This window comes from Chenopodium quinoa, unplaced genomic scaffold, assembly GCF_001683475.1.
Source record: "Chenopodium quinoa cultivar QQ74 unplaced genomic scaffold, ASM168347v1, whole genome shotgun sequence".
Lineage (NCBI taxonomy): Eukaryota > Viridiplantae > Streptophyta > Magnoliopsida > Caryophyllales > Amaranthaceae > Chenopodium > Chenopodium quinoa.
Window position 1 is genome coordinate 1216517 of NW_018744501.1, and position 27060 is coordinate 1243576.

Genomic DNA, 27060 nt, shown 5'->3' on the forward strand with positions numbered 1-27060 from the left:
ATAAAAAAGGAAAATTCAGTGTCCAGTACTCCCAGTAGAAGTTATGGTCAAATATAAAGTTGCATAACTCCCCCCATACGTTCATACTCAAGGTATATACGTTCCAAGAGTTTTGGTGCGTAATATCTTTCACTTTACGTGGTTTACATATTTTTAGACTTGGTGATGACTCTCAAACCACAATACAATCAATCATTATAACTCATTCAAGCAACCAAACATACCAATTTAATTCTTGAATAATTAGTGACCACATAAATTAAATGTTGAATCCTTTTTAAACTACCTCGGTGTTAAATAACACCTTAAGCACATAAAGCACCACAAATCCTATCCCTCGGTGTTTAGAACACCTTAAGTGAACTTGGGCACCAAAATATAATTTAATCCTCGTGTACATAGACACTTAAATAGCTCCTTCCTTATGCTTATAGCATCAATAAAAATTATATGAACCATAATAAAATTCCTTTTCAATATTCCAAACCAAATTAAACACTTAATTTAATTCAACATGCTCTCTATCATGCCAATAATAAAAGTGTGGTTCATATCAACATGCCAACATAATTAATTCCAATCACCAATTCATCACAAATAATTCACTCATCACAAATCATTTACCAACATCAATCCGATCAACAATTTCCAACCAAACCTATCATGATACTACTTGGAATTAATTAAACAAAGCCTAGCATGCTTCTACGTATTCAAATAATTACCAAGTACGCGAACGTACCTTGAATGTGATCTCAAAATCATCATGAAAATAAAATCACTCACTTGAAAGTCTCCTATAAACCAAAAAGAAGTATTAATATCTCTTCCACACAAATTTCAAGCACTATATACTCTCTTTAAATCACTCATAAACCCTCTAAAATAATCTGAAATTTAATTTAAAACCCTTACTTTTATTCCCAATTACTGGGTAATTAAAAATCCTTTCAAGAATCTTAATTATAGCTTATATATAAAAATTCCAGCATTATTAAAACTCATAAAATTGCTGTATATATTTTTTAAAACACATATTTTAATAATTTAAATCACCCACGATCAAATTCCATCAATATACATTAATTTAGAAACCTAGGGTTTTCAATTTGGGGCTTTTTAATTTAAAACCAAATCTTATAATTTATATACAAATACTTATTATTAAACATCCTAAAATCATCATGAAACCCAAAAACGACAATTAGATTAAGGCTATATTGAATTAAAAACAAAAACAATAATAATAATTTTTTTTAAAACCACCGGCGCACACAACCACCATGGCTGGCTGCTGTCGCGCCGCCTGGTGGCTGCTGCTGCCGGCGATGGCTGGTGGTGGTGGCCGCCGGCCGGTGGTGGCCCCCAATATTTTTAAATCATGAAATACAATATTTTCAAGATTATTAAATAATTAAAAATAAACTTTTAATTAAAATAATTCTTTTTAAATTAATAAAAACACCATAAACAATTCATTTCGAATCATTTAAATACTTAGGAAATACTTATTTAAATCAAAATTCGTATAAAAAAAGGGGTATTACACGTGTCACCCCAGGACAAGTTCAATAAAGGCCCCTCAACAGTTGACACATGACACTCCAAATCAGCAAGGGGAAAAGACGGCCTTTAGGGCCCAATTCCCTAGATTGCCAAAAAGCGGCGCAACCCATTAGTCCTAGGTTTTCGTAACCTAGGACGGGGGCACAAATCCCAATGACTCTATAAATAGGGAGATTTACCCCACTTTGGGAAGCAGAATTCAAGTGTCAAAAACACTGAATTCTCTCACATCAGAGAAAACACCTGATCTCGGAATCTGAGAAGAACTCGCTTTCATTTCCGCACCTTTGTACATTCTCCGTACACGTTCTAACTTGATCGTCAGAGGCGGAACTCCACCCTACTGGAGTGTCCGTTGTTTTGCAGGTACAGGCGCCCGAAGTCCAGACTTAGTGACGTAACTCTCCCGAGGGACAAAGAAAACCCCGAAACAAATGTGGTTGACTTTCATTTGATTCAATTAGCTTTGTTGAATGCATTTGACTTTTATTTGATGCAATTAGCTTTGTTGACTGCATTTGACTTTCATTTCATTTAAAAAGCTTTGTTTGTATGTGTATGACTTTCATATGATTCAATTAGCTTTGTTGAATTCATTTGGCTTTCATTTGATTCAAAAATCTTTGTTAGAATGTGTTTAACTTTCATTTGATTCAATTAGCATTGTTGAATGCATTTGACTTTCATTTGATTCAATTAGCTTTGTTGAATGCATTTGACTTTCATTTGATTCAATTAGCTTTGTTGAATGCATTTGACTTTTAATTAATGCAATTAAGTTTGTTGAATGCATTTGAATTTCATTTGATTCAAAAAGCTTTGTTTGAATGTGTTTGACTTTCATTTGATTCAATTAGCTTTGTTGAATGCATTTGACTTTCATTTGATTTAAAAAACTTTGTTTGAATGTGTATGACTTTGATTTGAGTCAATTAGCTTAATTGAATTCATTTTACTTTCATTTTATTTAAAAAGCTTTGTTTAAATGTGTTTGACTTTGATTTGATTCAATTCACTTTGTTGAATGTATTTGACTTTCATTTGATTCAATAAGATTTGTTTGAATGTGTTACACTTTCATTTGATTCAATCAGCTTTTTTGAATGCATTTGACTTTTATTTGATGCAATTAACTTTGTTGAATGCATTTAACTTTCATTTGATTTAAAAAGCTTTGTTTGAATGTGTATGACTGTCATATGATTCAATTAGCTTTGTTGAATTCATTGGCTTTCATTTGATTCAAAAAGCTTTTTTTAAATAAGTTAGATTTCCATTTGATTCAATTAACTTTGTTGAATGCATTTAACTTTTATTTAAACGTTCTAGAGAGAGAAAATTTGACAACCGCCTGTGTACTTCTTAGACAGCTACATTGTGTACTTTCTAGACGATTGTCGCCTATCTTGTCCAACTGGTTACAGCCGGTCAACTGTCTATGCATCTCACAAACAACTACTTGATTCCTGCCCGCCTGTTACAGCCGGTTAGCGCTTGACACCACTCTCAGAAACAAATCATTGAGGTACCGTCTCTCCCCTTCTCAGCTCTTTCATACGTTTTCCATTTGTATACATATCTTTCAATAAATGGATCCACCAACAGCACACACAGCACAACCTAGGTCAATAGTCAGTCAGTCCCCTGGTACGGCTGAGTCTAGGACTGGGGGTTCCGTCTATGGGTGTTTGGATCACCCTTGTTCATCTCCAAATCCGATCGTTTCTGTGTCTGTGCAGGACACTATGGCTCGGACGAGGTGGACGACACTTGTTTCAGACCATAGGAAAAAGGCACAAAAGGTGTGTCGCCTGGGGAAGTACCGGCTGAAGAGGGAAGAGGATCTCCTCCGGGTGCACCCAACACTCCTAGTGATGGGAACCTTGAATCAAAAGAGGGAGACAGTGAAGAAGCCGCCTCTGTATCTGGCTTTGAGGAAGATTTTGAAGCTGTCTTTGAGAGAGACGAGGGAGAGACCGCCTTTGGGTCCAGCTCTCGGGAGAGCAGTAGTGGCTCACTATCGCCGGTTGAGGATAGTGAGGCTGAAGAGAGAAAAAGTGGAGAAACGAGGGGGATTCATTCCGAATCCATGTATCTTCTAGAGACAGGGAAAACATAGAAAATAACCTGGCGGACTTTAAATTAAAACGTCCTCTTGGCAAGGGATATGATATCCGGGTGCCGCCTGCTTTAGGTACCATTGCCTGGAAGGATGACCAACCGAATGCCAACAATTTCTTTAGCTGCTATGAGGCGGCCTTCCTAGCCGGCCTCCGCTTCCCCCTCCATGATGCAATTAAGGCTATCCTACGAGGATATGGCCTGAGTGTATGGCAGTTAACCTCAATTTCTAGGGTTAACATTCTAGGCTACAATGCCGCCTGCGAGATGCAGAGCCTCCATCCCGGCTGGGAGGCTTTTGCCCACATGCACTATCTCAGTCGTAGCCCAGGCGGCTGGCGGGCGTGGTACACCTTGACCACTTACCCCAATTATTTGATAACCTTAGGCAAGCCGTCTAAGTGGTCTGACTGGAAGAACAGGTTTTACCTGGTTTCTGCCCCCAAACAGCGAGATAACTTTGAGTATCGCTGTTACAATAAAAAGTTGGATTTATTGGGCCAGAAGTGTGCTCTCTCAAAGGTTCCGGATGAGGATTATGAGAGAATAATAGAGCCGGGGTTCTTTAAGCTTACAACCACCCCCTTCTCAACCAGCGAGTTAATAAGTGTACCAAAGAACAAGGTACCCAAACATGAGTGGCTGAGGGACGAGGCGTTCTTGTCTGCCTGCGGTCTGAGCACCATGTTTGACAGACGTAGTGGAGCATGCATCCAGCAATTTTATGCCGTCTCTATTGTTTATAACTTAGGAATTATGTTTTGAATGATCTGACAAACGGTTCTTTTTATAGAAACCGGCAGAAGCATGCTTCACCAAGATAAGACGCCTGCCCGCTCTGCAGCTCAAATCCGCAAGGATAATGTGGAGAAGAAGAAAGCCGAATTGGCGGCTAAGGGCCAGGTAAAAACCGGCTGCCCTAGCTTTTCCCATTTCTTGCTTATTTATACAGACAGCTATAAGCCGACTGTATGCCTAATGTCTGAATTATTTTTCAAGGTGGAGACAAGGGGGCTCCCAGATCCCTTACCAAGCTGATCAAGCGGAAGCCGGATGATGAAGTCATCAGCTCAGCTTAATCTAGGAAGGTATCTTCTGCTCAGACGACTCTTGAGCTTCCTCTTGGTAAAGGCCGTCTGACCATCGGAGCGAAGAGTATAAGGAATGCTGGTCTGAGGATAGACCTTTCAAACAAGCCGGGTGCCTCTAAGGTGCCGAAGGGTGGCGAGCCACCCAAAGATGCAAGCGATTCTGCAGCGAATGCAGGCGATCTAAGCCTTCAGCCTCATCCCCAAGGTACGGATGACCCCTTTGACTCCCCCTTTGAGCTTGGTTGGCCCATGTGGGTCAAGTCACATTCTCAGCTACAGTCGGAGGGTTCCTCAGGTAGCCGGCAATTTGTTGGTGGCGCTTATGTAGCTTTCTCACCAAATCTAGCTTTTGCTGCATATCTCTCCCTCTAGTGGCCGGATGTGCAACAGTTCTCCAAGACCATGCTGAGGTCTATACCCAAGGAGGACAAGGAGGCCATCCTTAGGATTCAGTCATTCAATGTTGACTGTATTCTTTCCCTATTGTCTGAGGTATAATAACTTTTTTTCTCATTCTTTCAAGTATAATGCTGGTTGTTTTCTTAACACGCCGATCGCATGTATGCAGGCAATGCTGAGAGTTGATGGGCTGAAGAAGTGGTATGCTCGGAAGCATGAAGAGGTAAGGCGAGCCAATAAACAGGCGACTGAGTCCGCTGACGTTGCTCAGTATTAGAATATAATAACTGAACTTGAGACTAAAGCTGAGTTAATGTCGTAGGCAGAGTGCATCAGGCAGCTAATGGCTGCTCTTGCTGAGGCTAACATGAAGGCCACCAATCTTGAGGCGGCTCTCGAGAACGCTCAGGCGGACAAGGAGAATGCCACTCTCCGAGCAGACGTCAATCGTCTGAAGGGTGAGATGGCTGCTTCCCAGGGCAACTTCACATCAACTCTAGAGGCTGAGCAAAGCCGCCTCATTGTGGAAAATGAAAAAGACTGCGATGACCGGATGAGGAAGGCATGGGACCTTGTGCATCAGGATGTTGATTATGGCGTTTGGGCCTTGGCCTACAAGTACGCAGATCTTGTTCTCTCTGCAAGGGCTGAGGGGGAACCGGAGCCGGAACCATTTAAGGAGTGGGCAAACAAGGAGGCCTCAGACGGGGAAAAGCCAGCCCAAGTTGCAGGGGAGAGAGAGGAGCAAGAGCAACTGGAAAACGAAGCACATGTGAACTTTGCTCTACCTCCACCTGGGAAGGATGCGCCGGTTGCCCCGCCTTAGTAAAATTAGCTTTCGTTATTTGGCCTGCGTATCGAGTATATGTTGTACTTGTAAACAATCTTTCAATTTCCCGAACGTAGATCCGATTTAACAATTACTCTCCTGGCCTTTTGGTCGGGCTTTATTTATGAATTGATCGACTGAGTCGATTTTGTCAAATTCGCTTCAATTTTTGCAATTTTTGATTTGTTGTGATGTGTTGTATATTTATGCTTGAATTTCGCCTACCTTGTTAATTGCATGCGGCAACTAACAAACCGACTGGCTCTTTTGCCCCAGGGCGACTGTGTGGTTGATTTCAAGAACTTGATTGATTGACTTGGGGACTCCTGGTACTTTTAGTATGATAGATTTCCGAGGTGAATCAATCACAGCCGTGATTGCCCCAAACCAAGCATACAGCCGTCCAAGATTCAGGCGGTTTGGGCTGGGAACCAAGGCGGTCCCTGGAGATTACTTAGTCTATTGGACTAAGATTGTTATAACCGTCTGGGTAATTGTAACCCATTGGGAGGACTTTTAAAAGTATATGAATCTTAATGCACTCTAAATTGGAATAACGGTGGGTTACCGGTTGATGTCTGCGGACACGCGGTTTTAGTACACCGTTTAGGTTTCCTTTAGATTACTTGTGTGAAACGGCTATGAGTGCGCCTCATTGGGCTAATTAATCTTTTTTGTTTGCAATAAGTTTATAGAGCAATGTACCACCCGGATGAGAGATGCTCTCTGCGACAAATTCACCCGGATAGGCGACGCCGGATGTCTACTCATGTTGGAGCAGACAATTGGTTTAAATAAGGCCGTCTGCACATTGCACAGATGGTATTCCCATTGAGATATGTATGTAATTAAATCAATAAATAAATAGGGTTGAAAATAAAAACCAATTTTTTCATTGATAGACTTTTTATTTACAAAAATTTACAAGTCTCAGAAGTAGTACTTTTTTAGGTTGTCTACATTCCAAGTTATGGCTAGCTTCCTGCCGTCTAGGATTTCCAGGCGGTAGGTGCCGCCTCTTACTTCTTCGTAGATCCGGTAGGGACCTTCCCCATTGGGTGTCAGCTTGCCCTGCTCATTAGTCTTATTGGTTACCTCCATTTTCCGTAACACAAAGTCCCCTACTTTCAAGGGTCGTTTGTGCACTCTTTTGTTATAAGCTCTTGTCATTCTCAGAAGTTAAATCTCATGATACAAGGCGGCATTGCCCCTGCGTTCCGGGAGTGTGTCCAGTGCTAGCTGCATGGCCTCCTAGTTTGCCTCTTCATCGTGTAACATGACTCGAAGAGTCAGCTCATAGTGCTCAATAGGCAAGATGGCCTCAGCACCGTATGCCATGAGAAACGGAGTTTCACCGGTTTCCCCTTTTGCTATTGTTTTCATGGCCCAAAGGACATGAGGCAACTCATCCGCCCATAGACCACCAGATCTTTTAATTTTCTTTTTAATGTCGTCTGTGAATAGCTTGTTAAAAGCTTCAACCTGGCCGTTTTCTTGGGGACGACCGACTGATACAAAACAGTGGGAAATCCCTTGGTCTCCTAGCCAATTTTTGAGGGTAGACGTCTCAAACCGAGGGCCATTGTCAAAAACCATAAACATAGGTACCCCAAACTTGGTGATGATATTCTTCTAGATGAAGGAAATGACATCCTTTGTCTTAATGTATCTCACCACCTCTGCCTCCACCCACTTGGTGAAATAGTCCACGACAACTAGAATATACCTCCGTCCGCCTGGAGCAGGCGTATACGGACCCAGGATGTCCATGCCTTATTTGGTGAATGGTACTGGTCTGTGAATGGCCGTCAGATTTGTGGCCGGATGGTGTATGAGTCTGCCGAATCTTTAACACTTATCACACTTTTTCACCATTTCCATGGCGTCTGCCTCATGAGTGGGCCAAAAGTAGCCTTGCTGCCTAGCCTTAGCCGCTAGTGCCCTACCGCCTATGTGAAAGGCGCAATAGCCCGAATGCAATTCCTCCAGAATTTCTTTCCCCTTTTTAGGGGTGATGCATTTCAAAAGAGGTTGCAAAAAACCCTTCTTGAAAAGCTCTCGATTATCTTAAAGTTGGCCGCACATTTTTTCATTGCAGCCATTTCTGGATACGTATCCGGCAAAGTGTCGTTTAGCAGATAGGGCCGGATGCTGTCCATCTAGGTTGAGCTTCGGTCCAATATTCCAATGGGATCTTCCTCAATACTTTGTTTTTCCATTACTTCCCAGAAGACTGACCGAGGCGTATCACATGAGGCGGATGAAGCCAATTTGAACAGACCATCCGCCTGATTGTTTTCCGATTTAGGCACCTGACTTAAGTGAAATTCATCAAGTGTCCTAGGTTCAGCTTTGTCCGCCTGCAAATATTTGATCATGGTCGGATGGGTGGCCTCATAGTCACCATGGTACTTGCTAACGACCAATTGTGAATCAGAGCAGGTGTCAATTTTTCTTGCCCCCGCCGCCTTGCACATGCGGATACCGACTAGCAGGGCTTCATATTCCGCCTCGTTATTTAAGGCTTGAAACTTAAACCGTAGTGCATATTCATACTTGTATCCTTCAGGGGATTAACATATAACCCCTGCACCACAGCCGTTCATAGTAGAGCTCCCGTCTACATACACTTTTCAAACCTGGTCAAGATTCTCCGGCTCAGCCGGCCTTGTCATTTGGATAATGAAGTCTATGAGAGAGGCGCATCTCAATAGCCCATTTGAGCATCCTACCGGATGACTCCAAGGTTGTCATTGGCTTCTTAAGGGTTTCGTCTGTGTAGACCACAACCGGATGTGCCAAGAAGTAAGGTTTCAACTTCTTGACTGCCATGAAAAGAGCCAAGCTAAAATTTTCAACCATTGGGTACCGTAGTTCAGCGTTTTGAAGAACATGGATGATGAAATAGACCAGAGCTAGATACCGTCTCTCTCAGCAAGGAGAACAACACTGAGAGCATGGTCTAAGACGGCTAAGTACATGTAAAGGGCCTCCTTTGGCAGAGGGCTAACAAGCCTCGGCAAAGAGTGCAAGTGTTCTTTCAATTTCCAAAAGGCCACCTCAACATCATCCCCCCATTCAAACCTAGTCTTCTTTTTGATAGCTTGGAAAAAATAGAGGCACTTGTCACCTGACCGGCTGAGGAATCTCCCCTATGCCGCCAGACAACCTGTTAGCTTCTGAACTTCTTTGACAGTGCGGGGTGACTTCATGTCAATGACCGCCTGTATCTTATCTGGATTGGCCTCTATCCCCCTTTGATCAATTAAAAATCTGAGAAACTTCCCAGAATCAACACCAAAGACACACTTCTTGGGATTGAGCATGACCTTATGCCGCCTGAGTGTGGTGAATGTTTCTCGGAGATAAGCAAGGTCATCCGCCTGTAGCTTGGATTTGACTATCATGTCATCAATGTACGCCTCTACATTCCTCCCAATTTGATTAATGAAGACTGTATTAATCATTCGTTAAAAAGTAGCAGACGCATTTTTCAAGCCAAACGACATCACAGTATAGCAGGATAACCCCTGATTAGTGACAAATGTCGTCTTCCCTTGATCTTTTTTCCACAAGGTATCTGGTGAAAGCCTGAATAGGCGTCCATAAAGCTCATCAAAGCATGTCCGGCCGTAGAGTCGACCAGACTGTCGATCTTTGGAAGTCGATAACTATCCTTTGGACATGCCTTGTTCAAGTAAGTGTAATCAACACACATGCGCCAGGTATCATTCGACTTCTTTACAAGCACAACGTTAGCAACCCAGTTTGGGAAGTGACATTGCCGAACGAACCCGGCGTCTAACACCTTTTTCATTTCGGCGGCTGGCACCTAACTTCTCTCCTTTCCGTGGTTTCTTTTCTTTTGCCTAACCGGCTTCTTTTTGGGATCCACGGCAAGCTTGTGGGCAGCTAGATCCGGGCTGATGCCTAGCATCTCTTCCAGTTCAAAGGCAAAGATGTCTTTGAATTTCTTCAACAGATTGTGCAAGTGTGCACCCAATTTTGCAAAAGCAACCGGCCCCACCTTAATAGTAGCTCCGGACGTGTGTTGTCCAGAGCAATATCAATGTGTTCACCAGTCGACTGGGGACGGAGTTCATCCGACGGTTCCCGGTCAGTGATTGCTATTGCTTTTCCGTCTTCAAGGCCTTCAGCTAGTCGGCCTTTCTCTTCTTGCCGGCTGCTATTGGAGCAGGCTCGGCTTCCTTGACATCGTCAAGGTCTATTGGCTCCTCACTCTGGCCGGCTGCGACCACTATGGGCTTGACGTCTGAGAGGTAGCACTCTCTAGCCGTCTTCTAATCCCCGTTTACGGAGCCAACGGACCCATCATCCTTCTCAAATTTCAACAGCATGAGGGATGGAATAATGACGGCCTTGGATTCGTTTAGAGTCGGACGGCCCAATATCAGATTTTAGGCAGTCAGCTCTTCTACGACCACGGACAACCATGTGGCGTCCCGCTCTTTTCTCCCCCAGCCAGATGGGTAGGTCAATCCGTCCGACTAGGTGTACAACCCCAACCCCAAAGCCAACCAAGGGGTGAGACACCTTGTGCATGTTGTCGAGCTTGTACTTCATCTTTGACAAGCACTTGTAGCTGATGATGTCTGACGACCTTCCGGTGTCAATGAGGATACGGCCGACCTTCTGGTCGACCACTTTGCACTCAATGACGATGGGGTCATCATGCGGTCGACGGACCTTTCCCCTGTCCTTTTCAGTGATGATGACCTTAGGGAAGGTGTCAGTAGACGTCTGGCCCTCATCAATTGAACTGACATCCAACCGTCTGACATGGTCCTTAGTGCCCCTAATGGTTGGGCCCCCTCCAACAAAAGTCGCCTGCTATTGTTTAGACCGGCTCTTTGTCAGTGTCCAAACTGCTAGCAGGTTGGGCATCCCTTTTGGACGACTGCCCGGGGTTTGTCCTCAGGGTCACCTTAGTCTTCAGGATGTAAGACTTTAACACCCCCTTATCAGCCAGACGGTCCAACAGCCGCTTGAGACTATAGCAGTCGTTGATGTCGTGGCCAATATCCTCATGTGAATGGCAGTACTTGTTTTTGTTCCGATTTTTGGCAGAAACTTTCATAGCAGCCGGCTTCTCTATGGTTACCCGGTCCTTTATCTCCATGAGTATGGAGTAGTAGTGTTTGTTAAACTCGTACTTTGGGACGTACGGTTTAAAGTTTTTCTTTTTCTTCTGGGACGGCTGATAAGAGTCGTCAACTGCCCAAATCTCTTTTCTCTTCTTACTCTCTTCAGCTTTCTTAGCCGGCTGAGCTTGCTGACTCTCTTTTTTGTCAGAATTCTTGGAGTCCGACTGCTTGCTGATGGAGCAGAGCTCGGTCGCCTGTATATAGGCTTCTGCCTCCATCAGCACTTCCTGGAAGGTGGCAACCCTCTTTCTGACGAGGTCAAACTTAAAAGTCGACCCATCCTTCAGACCCTTGAAGAAGTCTGTATAAGCCACATCGTTAGACAACCCTTGAATCTGGATTCTCACCAAATTGAACCGCCTGGCGTATGACCGCAGCCCTTCTCTATCCCCTTGATGCACTACACCCAAGTCAAGACTTGTTTTCTTAGCATGGATATTCATAGAGAAGTTTGAAGAAAACAAGAAAGGAAGCGTCTTGAAGCTGTTGATGCAGTCGGTTGGCAAATTGTCAAACCATTGTTGGGCAATGCCCTTCAATGTAGCCGGGAAGCATCGGCATCAGGTGGCGTCATTCAACCCCAACAAGTACATGAGGTTGGTGTAAGCCATGAGGTGGTCTTCTTGGTGGTACCATCATAAATACCCACCATGACATTCTTAACCTTGGCCAGCTGTGCCGCCTCAGTTATTTCCCTAGAGAACGCAGAAGGTTGTTCCCCAAGTTTTAGCAGACGGAGCTGCCAGCCCAAAGGTTGGACGTTTTGTGCCGCCTGACCCCCAAAGAGGGCCGGTTGCTTGTAAGGTTTTCCATACGACATGTATGACTGCTGAGGCACATACGGGACCGAATGGATCATCAGAGGGCCAGTGTGGACGGACGAGCCGCCTGACTGACTCTCTCGTAAATATTGAAAATATCTCATTGAGGTATTCTAGAAGCTGTCTGGGTAGGTCGACGTTAAAGTAAACTCAGACAGTTGCTGGTTTCTCTTCTGCTCGATTAGGAACCGGGCATCAGAGTATGTCTTCTTTAAGGCATCCGGCTGGACATGCTGGATGGCCTCTTCCTCTTTCCTATCTCAGGGAATCGGATCTTGATAAGATCGATCAAGGGCCGCTTCCCCTCCTTTGATTTAGGATGCGGAGTGGGCTCTCGGTCCCTGCTCGGTTTGTTCTTCTCAGAGGGAGAAGGTTTCTTAACCGACTGACCCCTGTTGGAGCAAGTCGTCCTCTTGTTGATCAGGTCCTTTATCTCCCCCTTGAAACTTGTCATGAATTTCATGAGCTTGTCTCGAGTGACTGGGACTGTGCCTTCCGCCGCCTGGTGTTGTCCAGACGGCTGTCCGGATGACTTACTTGGACCAGCTTGATCATCGCCCCGTTCTCTTCTTTCCTTGGGACGAGTACGTCTGATTCTGAGTGACCCATCAGCGGCCACATACGTTTCGACTTCAAAGTCGTCATCACTAACATGGTCCGAATAGACCTCAACTTCAGCCGTAGGCCATTTCTCATTAGGAGGCGGTACAGACTGTTGTGAAGCCATCTTAGAGGTACTTTCCCCACAGACGGCGCCAAATGTTTCGGGGTTTTCTGTGTCCCTTGGGAGAGTTACGTCACTAAGTCTAGACTCTTTGCGCCTGTACCTGCAAAACAACGGAGACTCCGATTGGGTGGAGTTCCGCCTCCGGCGATCAAGTTAGAAGGTGTACTGAGAATGTAAAAAAGTGCGGAAAGTAAAGTGGGATCTTCTCGGATTCTAAGATCAGGTGTTTTTCTCTATTTTCGAGAGAATTAAGTGTTTTCAACTATTGAATGTTTCAAAGTGGAGTAAATCTCCCTATTTATAGGGTCATTGGGATTTTTGCCCCCGTCCTAGGTTACGGAAACCTATAACTAATGGGCTGCGCCGTTTTAAGGTTTTCCTCGAGAATGGGGCCCTGAAGGCCGTCTTTTTCCTCATCGATTGGGAGTGCCACGTGTCAGCTAAGGGTTGGTTCATGTTGAACCTTTCCTAGGGTGACACATGTCATCTTATGATTGGACCACGTGTCCTGGGTATTTTTTACCCAAAACAATACCTAATCTACAACCAGATAATTTACAAAAACCCTATGTTCAACTATTACAATCAATAATAATCGAGAATTTTAGGGTTTACATCAAATTTCTCACAAAAACAACATGAAATTGCAGAAATGAAAGAAAAAATGATAGATCTAGAAAGAGAAAGCAAGAAATACATGGATACCGAGCTCCCAAGAAGCACTTCCAACTATGAGGTACCATGATCAACCTGTACCTTGTTGGCTTTGTGCACGAGCATTGATCGAACGTTGTACTTGCTTCAGAGGTTGCCGAAGAGTGGAGCACTCATAATCACACGGTGAACGCTCGACGGCGTGGTGAAGTGAGCCTTACGACATTTTCAACAAGAGCTGAACACTCTGGGGTTATGTTTCATTTTCTCTTTCTCCTTTACTCTCTGGGTTTTTCTAGGGTAAGGGTTTTCTGCAAGGGGGCAGAAAAGATGCAGTCATGTGTTCTAAAAATGAAATAAAGGAATGAATAAAAGTTTATATATTAATTTACTATTTTTGTAAAATATTATTTGCAGCAGCGCTCTATATGGGAAACATTGCAAATAAGTTTTTCGCAACGTTCAGAAGTAGGGAACGCTGCAATAATGTGCTTCACTTGGGAGAAGTGCAAATAATTCACTTAAAAAATTTCCCTATTTTTTACGCTGCTATTAATTCAGTAAAGGGTTGACCCACCTTGAATAACTACTAATTGCAACATTCTATACATAGGTTTTGCTGTAAATAGTGTGCTGCAAATGACGTTTTTTCCACTAGTGATGGTACTGAGACGGTCCTGCTCACTACAAGAAAACGCGATTTTAGTGACTGCCAAAAATTTCGTCTCTAAAATCAAGATTTAGTGATGGTTTATGAAAACTGTCACTATTTAGTGACGGTTTTTGAAATTCGTCACTATTTAGTGACAGATGAAGCAGTCACTAAATTTTCCCCAATTTAGTTCCCAAATAACACCAGGCAGTCACTCGAATTGCAAAAAAAAAGAAGAAAAAAAAAACAGAGAGACATTCCATCCCCTGCTTCTCCACCATGACTGAACGACTCCTGACCCAGCGACTCCACTGCATGCCACCGGAAAAGCCACGCCAAACGCCGTCAGATGGCCCATGCCAGACGCCTCCGACCCACCCTGCGCGCCAATAAGCAGCTTTCTTCAATTTTCGTTTCGTTTTTTTTTTTGTTTTTTTTGCAATTGTGATAAACTTATTAACTGAGTAATGTCTCCTCCAAACGACGAATTCCAACCGAAAGTTATACACATCGACCACCGGTATCGTACCTTCTGTCCCGCCAGTAATGTTCTCTTCCCTTTAATTATTTTTTTTAATTAGCCCTATTATTTAAACCCTAACCCTAAATTATTTAAATTGAATTGGGGAAAAATTATATGAAGTAATTTTCGTTCAATTATTTTTGTAGATTTAATTGAGGAATTTGCTAATTATTGAAGAGAATACTCCAATGTAATTAGTGGTAAGGAAAATTTTTCATTTGATTATACCCTTTATTAGTTTAATTGTATTAGCAAAGTGATTTTTTATACATGGTTTGCTTACAATAATGTGTAGTGTTGTAATTTTGGTCATTAATTTAAAACTAAGTTGTGTAGTGCCGTATGGTTTTCTATATGTGTTGTTTAATTTGAGTAATAATTTGTTGGTTTGTTTCGTTTACATTTATTGTTGAGTTATTTGATTGAAATAGATAGAAAGGTTAGATGACATTTTGGCAAAGTTTGTTCCTTCTTGGTTCAATATTTCCCAAATTGAAACATTCTTTGTTGTTTCTATTATTAGAAACTTAAAACTTAGTACATTTGTCGTTCTTTTGAGTATTAGTTGACTACTTTGATTAAATTATGAAAAATAAGAGTACTAGAAATTATTATGGACGTATTTAGTCCTTTTTGTTTTCTGATGCCCCAAATTGATTTTAACTTGACATTTTTATGTTGTTTTAGTCTCACAAACTTACAACTAATTACATTTGTCGTTTTTTGGGTATTATTTGATTACTTTGATTAAAAATATGGAAAGTAGGAACACTTTTAGTTAATATGGTCATATTTGGTTCTTTCTGGTTTTATATGTTGTTTAAATGATGTAAAATACATTTTTTGTATGTTGTTCCAAGTGTTACAAACTTATAATTACATTCATTTGTCGTGTGGCAATTATTAGTTGACTAATTTGTTTTGAAATATGGTAAATAGGAATGTTATAAACTAAACTATTATGACCATCTTTGGTTTTATATGCTTCCAAAATGATGGAACTTGTCATTTCCTTATAGTGTTTAGATATAGAATGTTGTAACTTAGTATATTTACCTTGTTTTCATTAATATGTTTGTGTGAGATGTTTAGAACTTGTTATAATGAAACAGAGGGAACGAAGTTGGATGTATGATATACTTGACAGGCGTAATTTAAAGCCGGGGTTATTAAACATAGTTGAAGATTTCATTGAATTTTGTAAACAAAATCCGGAGAATAAAAATCCTAGAGAAATTAGATTTCCTTGTCCTAAATGTAAGCACAAATGTCTCTTGGACGAGGATACAGTCAGAGTTCACTTGTACAAGAAGGGATTTGTTCCTAATTACTACTACTGGTTGTTTCGTGGCGAAAGAACACATGAGTCAACTTCATTTGAAGGAAATCCTTATCGAGAAATGGTGGTTGATGCACTTGAGAATAATAATAATAATAATAATAATAATAATAATAATAATAATAATAATAATAATAATAATATATTTTAATACGGCAGGATCCAAATATAATTTTGTTTAAGTTAAAGATTCACTCAGAACACAATCGAACCCTAATACTTTTACACCTTATTACCTCTGTAATCCCTTCCTCTCTCACATCTTTTTTTCATTCCATCACTTTGATTTGTTGTTGTCACATCTTCGCGCCCTACGGTTTGGTGTTGGTCGATTAATGTACTTTTGTGAATTATATATACCTTTTTTTTTTTTTTTTTTTTTTTTTTTTTTTTTTTTTTTTTTATCATGAATTATATATACTTCGTGCATGGTTGTTTATCAGTCCATAACTGAATTGGAACAAGAATTATTATTTTTCCACGGGTTGGATTTCGAATCTGAATTATTATCAGTCCATAGCTTCTAGTGTAACCGTTGGCTACAATAAACAGCCGATTATAATACAGTAAATGAGTTTAGACCTTTGATGTATTTATTTTCTTTAGTAGGGGGTAAAATTTTATTATCTATTATTTAATTTTTTTTGAAGCAATTTTATTATCTATTATAACACCCATTAAAACAAGTATCTTATATAAAATTATTAATCTAACTTGAAAATAGGTGAAACTGATTGTTTTGTTTACAAATGTTCTTACAGTATGAACAAACGATTGCACTTGAAGGTCATAATACTTCGGATTACCATTAGCAACACCCAAAAATACATCTTAAAGTAAAATTGAAAGCAAGGCAAGCTTTTCAAATACCTTAATCTGGCAGACATGATGTTACTAATGCTGCTAGGCTTCACAGTTTCTTTGAGTCCTTAGCGCCATATGAGCAAACAATTGCACTTGAAGGTCATGTTCCTGATACTATAATATATCAGAACATTGCACATTTAATTTATAAAATAAATGTTCCAGCAAAATAATAGTATTAATATTATTATCTCATCTGAAAAACATCTAAAAAGGTGAAGTGAGAATCAAGATAAATATATAGAAAAGATTGTATGACTACAATGTCCATTAGTTTCCACAATGACACAAAATTTAAATCCAGAAGTTAAATTGTAAATATGTTCAGCTAGATCAAGTTTTCTGTCCCACCACTATTATTTGACTAATTTAAGAAAAAAAAAACATTGTTATAATGTTCCTCCACTTTTCTACAACTCTATACTAATCGTCTGTATGAGAATACAAAATAAAAGAACGCAAAAAGGCAATACAATGAAAGTAGATTTATAAAGTTCTGGTCTTACAGATTTTTCATGCTCTTAGAATTCCTAAACAACATATATATTAACCAAGACATTGAAATTTTATGATCAGCCTAGTTTAAGTATCACGCCACTGCATGGAATATCTGAAAATAATAATCAGTCAAAGAAAACATCTGAAGTTAGGATTGTAAATATGTTCAGCTAGATCAATTTCTCTGTTCCACCACTATTATTTGACAAATTTAGGAAAAAAAAACATTGTTATAAAAGAACGCAAAAAGGCAATACCATTGATTGTTAGGATTGTTGTATCAACATGCTGTGAGATGTGAGATGTACTAAAATGTAAGTTGATGTAAAAATTGCAAAATTTATTAAACTTACTTGGATGGGCTGAGCTTGGTTGACTTTTAGACTAAGGTAGCGAGAATTTTCCATTCTCTGTTTCTATAATGCCATTGGGATCACTTCTCAACTTTTGTTCTATTATATTACACTGTTTGATAGAAATGACACAGAGGCGTGGAGGATAGCCATTGTCACCAAAGGATTCAAATTTAGGGCAATCTTCAATTGATAATTCTACAAGTGAGGTAAAATTGCTAAGGAAGAATATGGTTCTCAAGTTTTGGAGACCCTGGATATATAATTGAGACAAGGAAGAGGGAAGAGAAAGATATGGGCACGGTATACACTCTACTGAGTCTACAGAGTGAGGTGAAATTGCTAAGCAGTGTATTTTAGGGCATTCTTCAATATCTAATCGTTGGAGGGAGGTGAAATTGTACAATTGAGCCGGAAGCCTTTCCATATTCTTGCAATCAACAAAGCGAAGATATTTTAAAGCTGGGAGAAGCAGGCTTTGTTGTTCACAAGTAAAGACGATAGAGTCACATCCTTCAACATGGAGTTTTTCAAGACAAGTTGAGGAAGAACTCTTCAATTCCAAGTTTTGTAGTTGCCTGCATTCAATGATTTCCAATTCTCTAAGAGAAGGCAAATGAGGAGGTAGATTGCCTTGCAATGACGGACATTCATTAATATGAAGCTCTTCAAGGATGGGGAATGCCTTATTGTCAACTGGTGGGTGCACCCACTTCTCCCAGGATATCACACCATAAAAAGATAGTCTTCAAAGATGGAAAAGGATTTGAGCAATGCCCATAAAATTCAAGACCCACCTCCTTAATACCATCCATATCTTGAATCCAAAAACCCTTCAACGAGGGTAGCTGCCCCAGTGGAGGCAAGCATTCACATTTCTGACACTCCCACAACGTTATGTCCACCATGTTACTGAAAGAGGTATCTCCCAGCCAACTTGGTAATGTCGTGCCCATGTACCCCTCCAACTTACATTTTTTGATGGAAGTGTGAGGCTGCAACTTCTCAATCACATCTCTCTTAGTCATGTCACCAACCTCATCTACACAAGTTCCCCAGTTCATATACAACTCATCTAAACCCTCTTTTTTATGCAATTGGGCTTCCTCTGCATCTGCAACCTCTGTCACATTTTCTAGCCCAAGTAAGCATAAACTTCCACGGAGATGATTCAACATCCCCAACTCCCTTACCCTAGACCCACCTCCGGGTGCCAACACAAATTCACCCAAAGTTTGCAAGTTTGTTAATCTCCCAATTCCAAGCGGCATATCCTTAGTTGGACGTAGTGGAGAATATATGTGGCGAAGTTTCTCCAGCGATCCGATATATGGAACCTTCTCAAGGTTGAGACAGAAGTTCAAGCCCAGTGTTTGAAGATTCCAGAGATTGTTGATTGAATGTGGCAACACTTGTATGTTTCTGAAATTGAGAATAAGATAACACAAGTGTTTTAAATCACCAATATATTCTGGGACAACTTTAATTATATTTGAAGCTAGGTATAGAGCTCGTATGTAATGCATACTTTGGATGGTGTCCAAATTATCAACTCTCAAATAATTGTTGCGGCATAGAAATGATCGCAGCTGAGGAACTCTTTCAAGATCATCTCCCAATGTATGAACATGACGATTGACAAATAAATGGCGAACTCTTTCAAGATCATCTCTCTTGGAATCCATTATATAACAGACATCACCTGCAGCCAATTGAGCCACATCATGGATGAGGTCATGCATGATGAACGTATCGTCTTTAACTGAAGATGGGGGTTTTTCAAATAATGACCTTGATACAAGATCATTGAAGTACTTGTGGCCCATATCTTCCATTCTTTCATTTTGGGTTTCTGGTAGGAAGCCTTGAGCCATCCATAGTAAGACAAGTTCCGTCTCCTCGAACACGTAGTCTTTTGGAAATACTGAACAGTAAGCAAATACACGCTTCAAATGAGAAGGCATATGATGGTAACTTAGCCTTAGAACTGGTAAAACACTGCTCTTCTCAGCCCAAATATTGCTCTCTAGTATCTTTCGGCGTTGGCTCTTGTCTGGAATACTTTTAAGGAGACCTCCTAAAGCTTTAGCGGCCAAAGCCAATCCATTGATCTTTTCTACAATATTATCTCGCATCTCAGCAAGATCAGAATCTTCATTTGCATGCTGCTGAAATATAAGCCAACTGTCAACGTTTGACAACCTTTCTAACTTGATGATATCGCGTTGAGTTGGATTAGTAACCATCATCATTGCAATACTCTTAGTTCTGGTTGTCAGTATCACTCTGCTTCCTTTTGCACCGTGTCGGAAAGGTTCCTGCAGCTTGTCCCAATCACCATATTCCTCACTCCAGATATCATCAAGAACAATAAAGAATTTTTTGCCTTTTAGCACTTCCTGCAATTTCAATTGTGCCTGATCCAAGTTGCTACAGTTGAAATCATTGCTGCGGGTGGCCGAGTTAATTATATCTATTGTGACTCGTTTGACATCGAACACATCTGAGACGCACACCCATGCCTTGCTATCAAAATTAGACTTCTGCTGCTCACCATTGTGAGCATAGAGTTGCTCACCTCTGTATACATACATCTGTTCATCGTTGTATACATACTGAGCAAGGGTCGTCTTTCCAATGCCACCCGTTCCAACAATAGGAATCACAACATAACCTACAGCATTCTGATCATCTTTCAGTAGCATTGTAATTATCTCTTCTTTCATGTCATCCCTTCCAAAAACCTGGCCAACCAAAGAAGTGGATTCTCTCTGGCTTCGAAGAGTTTCTGTTTGGAGAGTCTGCTGCTGCATCATGTGTGCCGCAGTCAGACTCAAACTCTGTGTCTGGTCCTGAATATCTTGCAAGCGCTCTGTAATGTCATCAATCTTGTCTTGAATGCGTTGATCAACAGGTTTGAGAAAGGTGGAGAGACTATCTGCAGCTCTTGAACCACTTACACAAATGGTTTGCGCCTGATCAATGAATTCAATACAAGTGTTAGCATATCATATCATTATTTAAGTAAAGTACAGGTTTTGGGTTAGTTTTATCATGTCTAGTCCTACAGTTTAACTAGCTAGCATTATTATGGCAAAAACTAACAAAAATAGGAAGAAGTTAATTAGTACGGAGTTAATAGAAAGATGGGAGCACAAACCATTCTGTCTAGAATCCCAGCGTTTGAGTGATCAATTACTGCATAAGCTTCATCTTCTTCCGCCTTTTTCAACTGGTAACCTAAAGCTTCGGTGGCAAAATGATCCAAGAGATCCTCAATGTCGTAAGCTAAATCTTGGAGATCATTCAGCCACAACTTGACAGGTTTACTGTGAAACTGCTGCAACTCAGCATCATCCAAGAGAGCTTCCAACCTGGTAAATTGTATCTTCCATTTCTTTATTGTTTTCGGCAGATCAACTCCGCCAATCAACTTCAAGAACTGCCTCCCTCCACTTGACAGCATCTGCTCAAATAACACCTCCAGAAACGCTGAAAGAATTGTCTCGCCTACTGCCATCCTTGATCAGCTACTACTTGCAATTTTATTTTATTTTTTAAATTTATGATTTAGCAAAAACTAGTGATTGTGAATGAAAAGACTGGTTTATCTTAGTCTGGGGTTTTAACGATAACAAGTTTGGGAAAATGAATTATTGCAATCCATAACTTTCTTTCTTCTTTTTTTTTTTTTTTTTTTTGACAAAACACTCCATACTTTTCTTGAAAGGCCTTCTTTTTCAGTTTTTTTTTTTTACTGTTCAAACATTATTTTGTTTATTTATTTTACAAAGAAAATATCGTATAGTCGTATTCAAAGTTATGAAAATTAATCTAATTTATCTTTCAAAAAAAAAAAATTAATCTAATTTATCTGAAGAAATCTAAAAATATACTTGCATAATATACTAACAAAAGGGTAAATAAGTCTAATAAGTCTATGTTCTATTCATCTACCCTTTTTTCTCTCTTCTCTCTGTTCCCCCTCAAAAACCTAAAAAAACAACCCTAAATTTTTCAAGGGGCTACCACCAACCTTTTGGTTGATGGTAAGCCCCTAATTTTTAGTTTCACTAGTTTTATTTATGCTTACAATAATTAGTCTCTCTTTATTTGAGAGTTTTCTACCCGTATATCAGATTATTTCTACCTGTATATCACGTTAATTTCACTCTTTGTGAAATGATGTATCAAACAGCGGTGTGAAAGAGGGCATTTAGAAATGTCAAATCTTATTTACAACGATAGTAGTTTTGTCCAATTAGAATACATTTGATTCAATTTGTATTGTATTTGCTAGTTTTGATCTATATTGTTGATGTAATATGACTCTTCTACTAATGAATAATTCTTTTCAAAAAAAAAAAAAAAAAAAAAAAAGCAACAAAGGATTTACTCCATAATACTTCCTCCGTTTTTTAATAGTACTATTTTGGGTTGCGAATAAAGATTAAGAAAAAAAGTTAATAACAAATATAACCATGTGATTATTGATTACAAACAAAAGCATGCAAGAGAGTAAACGTGAGGTAGTAAGGTTAAATATCACATATAAGTAAGCTAAGGGCTGAGATGGATGAGTATTATATATTTGGTCTGTAAACACAAATAAAAAGTACATACTCAAAATAAAAATTGTGCAATTAATATAAACCTTCTAAAAAACAAAATGATGCAATTACAAAAATGGAGGAAGTATCTTAATGAGGTTGTAGATAATCGATTAAAATTGCATGCAATATAATCTACCAAGTCCAAAAATTGCATATGAAGTTATTGAAGGTAGACGATATACACTGAAAAACCACAAAGCAATGGGAGAAACAACTTAGAATGATCGAGGCAGTACTAAGTGATGCCGAGCAGAAGCAACTTGATAGCAATGATAATGGTGTAAAGTCATGGATGTAGGATCTTCAAGACTTGGCTTATGACTTAGAGGATGTGTTAGATGCATTTGCCACACAAGCTCAAATTTACGAGTTGATGATCAAGGAAGATGTGCACGACCGTTTTTTGAAGAATAACAACCCCAAGTTTGTTGGTTCACCAAACAATAACAATAATATACTCCCTCCGTCTCTTATTTTTTTTGTCAACAATAACAACCCCAAGTTTGTTGCCAAAAATAGTGGGGTTAATGGGGGTGGTTGTGACTTGTGAGAGTAAAAGTATGGCCCTATATGTCATTAAATAGAATGGGGCAAAATTAAAGAGATTGCTTAAAATGAAAATTGGGGTAAAAATTAAGAGTATGAGGGAGTATGGTTCGTTAATTCCTCCGTTTTTAATTTGTAGAAATGTCGTTCAGCTTAGCTTCCTTACTAGTTTTTTCCATCCACAATAATCTATCTGTATTTCTTGTAAATAATGTGTCCACAAATTTTTTTCATTACTAAACTTAAAATAGATAATGAGGCAACCCTTCAAATATTAAAAGATAATTTTTTTTTTAAATGGTGTAAAGATATTTTTACAACCACATTAACCTTGATAGGATTAGGTTATGGAGCCAATTAGCTCAATATAATAGGATACTTATATAAACATTATTCAAAACTGAGTTGCTCTTTTAAATAAATATTAATCCATTTATTAACTATAAATGGATTAATATTATAACAATGTAAATATAATTATTTTAATTATATTTTAGATATAATAATAATTTGGAATAAATTTTAATTTTCTAAATAACTAATTTGATTATTAATTAAAATAATGTTTATATATAATATATTAAGTTAATATATAATATAAATAATTATTAAAGTTATAAATATTAATATTATTATAACATATTAAATAATGTGTATATATATTAATTATTATTATAATTACATTTATGATATTATATAGGAAAAATTCATGGAAATAATCCGACCTTTAGGCCATTCTTTTTTAATAATCCCACCTTTGGATTATTATTTAATAATCCGACCTTTGGGTGCCTTTAATTTTTATTGGTCCCATTTGACCAGAAACCGGTTGAAGAGGTAATTTTTTTTGTTTAAAATACACGTGTCATTACATAATTGGTAAAAAAAACAAAAAAAAATAGAAAACCCAAATCCATTTCAGCCACCAGCCCACCACCATCCCCACCACCACCCAAACCCAAACCCTAGGACCATCCCACCAAACCCGAACCCCAAAACCACCCCACCAGCCTCCCCCCCTTCCCCCGCCCCGATTCCGACCACCACCGAAGAGAAGGTTGCCGTCTCGATTGTACGTTCTCTCACTCTGTCCTCCATTGAAGCGGGTTCTGAGCTTTCTCTCTCCTCCATTAAAGAAATTTCTGAGCTTTCTCTCCCCTCCATTAAAGCATCATCTAAGGTAAGAAAGGGGAGGGAGGTCGCGATCGGGACAGGGAATGGTTTCGAAGGTGTTTGGTGGTTCATGGGGAGGGATACGGTGGTCGGCGCGTACAGGGGGATCAAAGGTGGTGGGATTTCGGGGCTGGAAAAGGGGAGGTGGTGGGATTTCGGGACTTAGGAAGGGCAGTAGGTGGGCTTCTTACGGTTGGGCTAGGTAGGAGAAGTGGTTTCGGTGGTGGGCTAGGGAAGGGGGGTGGGCGAAATCGGGGAGGAAAAGGGATGGGGTGACCGGAAACGGGGAGGGAAATGGAGGGGATGGCCGGAATCGGGAAGAGGAAGGGAGTTGATGGACGGAATCGGGGAGGTAGAATGTGGCTGGGTAGGAGGGAGGCCGGTGGTAGGGGCTGCCGGAATCTGGGTTGGGGTTTTTTTTAATTTAATTTAATTTAATTTTTTTAAATATTATCAAATTTTTTTTGACCAATCACATGCCGCCACGTGTCATGTAACCTGTTATAACAGGTTACATGACCGGTTGGGACCAATAAAAATTAAAGGCACCCAAAGGTCGAATTATTAGATAATAATCCAAAGGTGGGATTATTAAAAAAGAATGGCTTAAAAGTCGGATTATTCCCATGAATTTTTCCTATTATATATTATAACATAATATTGATAATATTAATTATTAATACTTTATATTATAATTAGCCATTATATAATTATAAATATAAACATTATATATGTTAATTAAATTATACTGACAATATAATTATCAGTTATTAATTAGTTAATGTATTAATAATATAATAACTGATAATCAACTATAAACTTTCTATAGTTTAATTAGCTATAATAACTAATTATAACTATAAACAATGTACTATAAATAACCCCATTTTCCATTAGCAAAACCGTATTATCAGACTGAAAATCAACGTGGGAAGGATAGTATTATGGGATCTCCATTCGCCTGCTGATCAAGTTAGACACGGAAAACGAGGTGAAAGCACGGAAGTGCGAAAGAAAGCACGAAAGGATTAGGTGTTTAGGTGTTTTAGAGTAATTGCTCCGGTAATCGGGGATTAGTTATTCATCCTCTATGATTATGATTATTCAATTGTGAACTGTGTATTCTAAATTTTGTATTTATAGTGTATGGGATGCGTGCCAATTAGGGTTTATAACCTATTCTGTTGGGCTTTGTACCGCCTTATCCATACCTCGGGAGATAAGTCGTTAGACCTATCATTGGGCATCACGTGTTAGCTCTTCATTTGCCGGTACAAGCTGACTAGTCTGACACGTGTCAGTGCGTGACTGGATTATCGCAAGACGATAGTCCCTGTCGCGCGGCGCGCGGCGATGGACTTTGTCGCGCCGCGTCAAACCCACATGGCAACCTATGATTGGTCCACGTGGCAAAGGGAATTTTTCCCTGAACATTTTCCTCCTCATGGAGGTGACGTGGCTTTCCACATGGCCTACCAAGACACGTTGGTGCCAAATCAACCCTAAAAATGGGCGGTTAAAATGTGAATTTTTAGAAAGTTTTTACTTTCCCAATAAATAGAGACTTAGCCCCTTCTCTCTCTTCACTTTCCAATCTCAGATTTATTGCTTTTAGAGGGAGAAAACATTTCTAGAGAGAGAAAGAGCGAGAAAGAATTTTCAGAGAAAAAGTGAGAAAGAACTTCCTACCGTTTCATGAATCAACCGGTTAGAACCGTCTCCTCAAGAAGAACTAAAGGTACCGTCCTTCTCCCCTCTTTGATTTTTTGGTTTTTCTTTTTAAGTTTCAAAAAATATCTTCAAACACCAATGACTCGGCCTCCAAATTAGATCTAACCACCTCTTTAGAAGCTGGCCGGTCTCCTGGAATCGAGGAGTCAAGGACTCAAGGGTTGGTTGCTTTTTTAGAGGCTAACCTTTTTTCTACATCTCCATATTCCTAGAGTCTGACCGGTTCTTCTGTGTATGTGCAGGACACCATGCCTAAGATTAAGAAAGCGGCCTTTATAGACGAGGAAGAGGAGGTCAGTACACTTAGAGTGGTGGCCCATGAAAATACAGAAGTATCTCAAAGCTCTCCAGCTGAGAATGAAGAAAGTATGTCGGGGGTTGAAGAATATGCCCCTGAGAAGAACTGAGATTCTGAGTTAGGGCTATCTTGGACGCAGGAAGAGGAAGAGGTTACCAATACCGAGCCATCGGCTCGTGGAAGTCCTGACAAGGGTGACAGAGACGATCCTCTATGAGACTGACATGGACAAGCCTCCGGCTCCTGTAAGTCCTAATGAGAATGATAAGAGTGATGGTCGGGAACCGTTTGCTCCTACATCAAGTAAAGGGAGAGACGTCGGCATCAAGCCGGCTCTGTCTAAGGTGATCTGTGGGGGTGGTTATCACCACCCTTATGCCTGTATAGTAACTAATAAACATCTGGGCCAAATGAAGTCCAAGATCATTAAGTTTAGAGCCGAACACCTAATGGGTGACGGCTATGAAATAAAGACGGCTCCATGAAGCGGCACTGTTGTTTGTAGCCATGATCTAGAACATGCCGACCAATTCTTTGGCTGTTACGAATCGGTAATAAATGTCGGCCTCACGTTTCCACTCCATCCGGCAGTGGACCAAATCCTGAGGGGCTTTAATCTGGGCTTATGGCAGCTGACTCCCAACTCATGGTTGAACATTATGGGGTATGTTGCATTCTGCGAAATGAGGGGGGTTAGGCCAGGATTCAGTGTCTTCAACATAATGCATTATCTCATGAAGGCACCGAAAGGAGACGGCTGGTATACCATCGAAACAAAGCTTGAATACATGATGGTTCTATCCAAGATGTCTAAGTGGAGGGACTGGAGGCACCAGCTCTACTATGTTTAATCCCTCAACAAGGAGATGAACTAGAGGTACAACTCCTAGAATAGTAAGTTGTACCTGTTAGGGAAGAGTCCGGAGTTAGACTTGTTGCCCATCCTAAGGACCAATATGATGACATCATCGAGCAAGACCTATTTGGGGTGAAAACCAAATAGGTCGACGGTCATGATGTGATCGTCCCAAAGCATTGGATCCCTCGATACGAATTGCTGATCGACCCCATGTTCTTGTCAGCCTGTGGCCTAGGCC

At 40.1% G+C, this 27060-nt stretch overlaps 1 protein-coding gene and 1 long non-coding RNA gene across 4 annotated transcripts; one reads left to right on the forward strand and one right to left on the reverse strand.

The window, feature by feature from the left end:
• Positions 1-12798: 12798 nt before the first annotated feature.
• LOC110697819 (putative disease resistance RPP13-like protein 1) lies at positions 12799-21700 on the reverse strand. 3 transcript variants are annotated; one of them, XM_021875215.1, is made up of 4 exons: positions 20763-21700; positions 17603-20577; positions 16758-16859; positions 12799-14404 (listed from the first exon to the last, which is right to left on the reverse strand). In XM_021875215.1, exons 1-2 carry the CDS (start codon positions 21120-21122, stop codon positions 18295-18297), a joined length of 2643 nt encoding a protein of 880 aa, XP_021730907.1. In that variant the 5' UTR covers positions 21123-21700; the 3' UTR covers positions 12799-14404; positions 16758-16859; positions 17603-18294. The 3 variants fall into 3 exon arrangements, with proteins under 3 accessions (XP_021730907.1, XP_021730906.1, XP_021730908.1); XM_021875214.1 differs by lacking the exon at positions 12799-14404 and having other exon boundaries at positions 16249-16859; XM_021875216.1 differs by lacking the exons at positions 12799-14404; positions 16758-16859 and having other exon boundaries at positions 18856-19024; positions 19131-20577; positions 20763-21699.
• On the forward strand, positions 14475-14887 carry LOC110697820. Its single transcript, XR_002506576.1, has 2 exons — positions 14475-14568; positions 14695-14887. It is a non-coding gene; the product is annotated as an uncharacterized LOC110697820 (long non-coding RNA).
• Positions 21701-27060: the final 5360 nt, after the last annotated feature.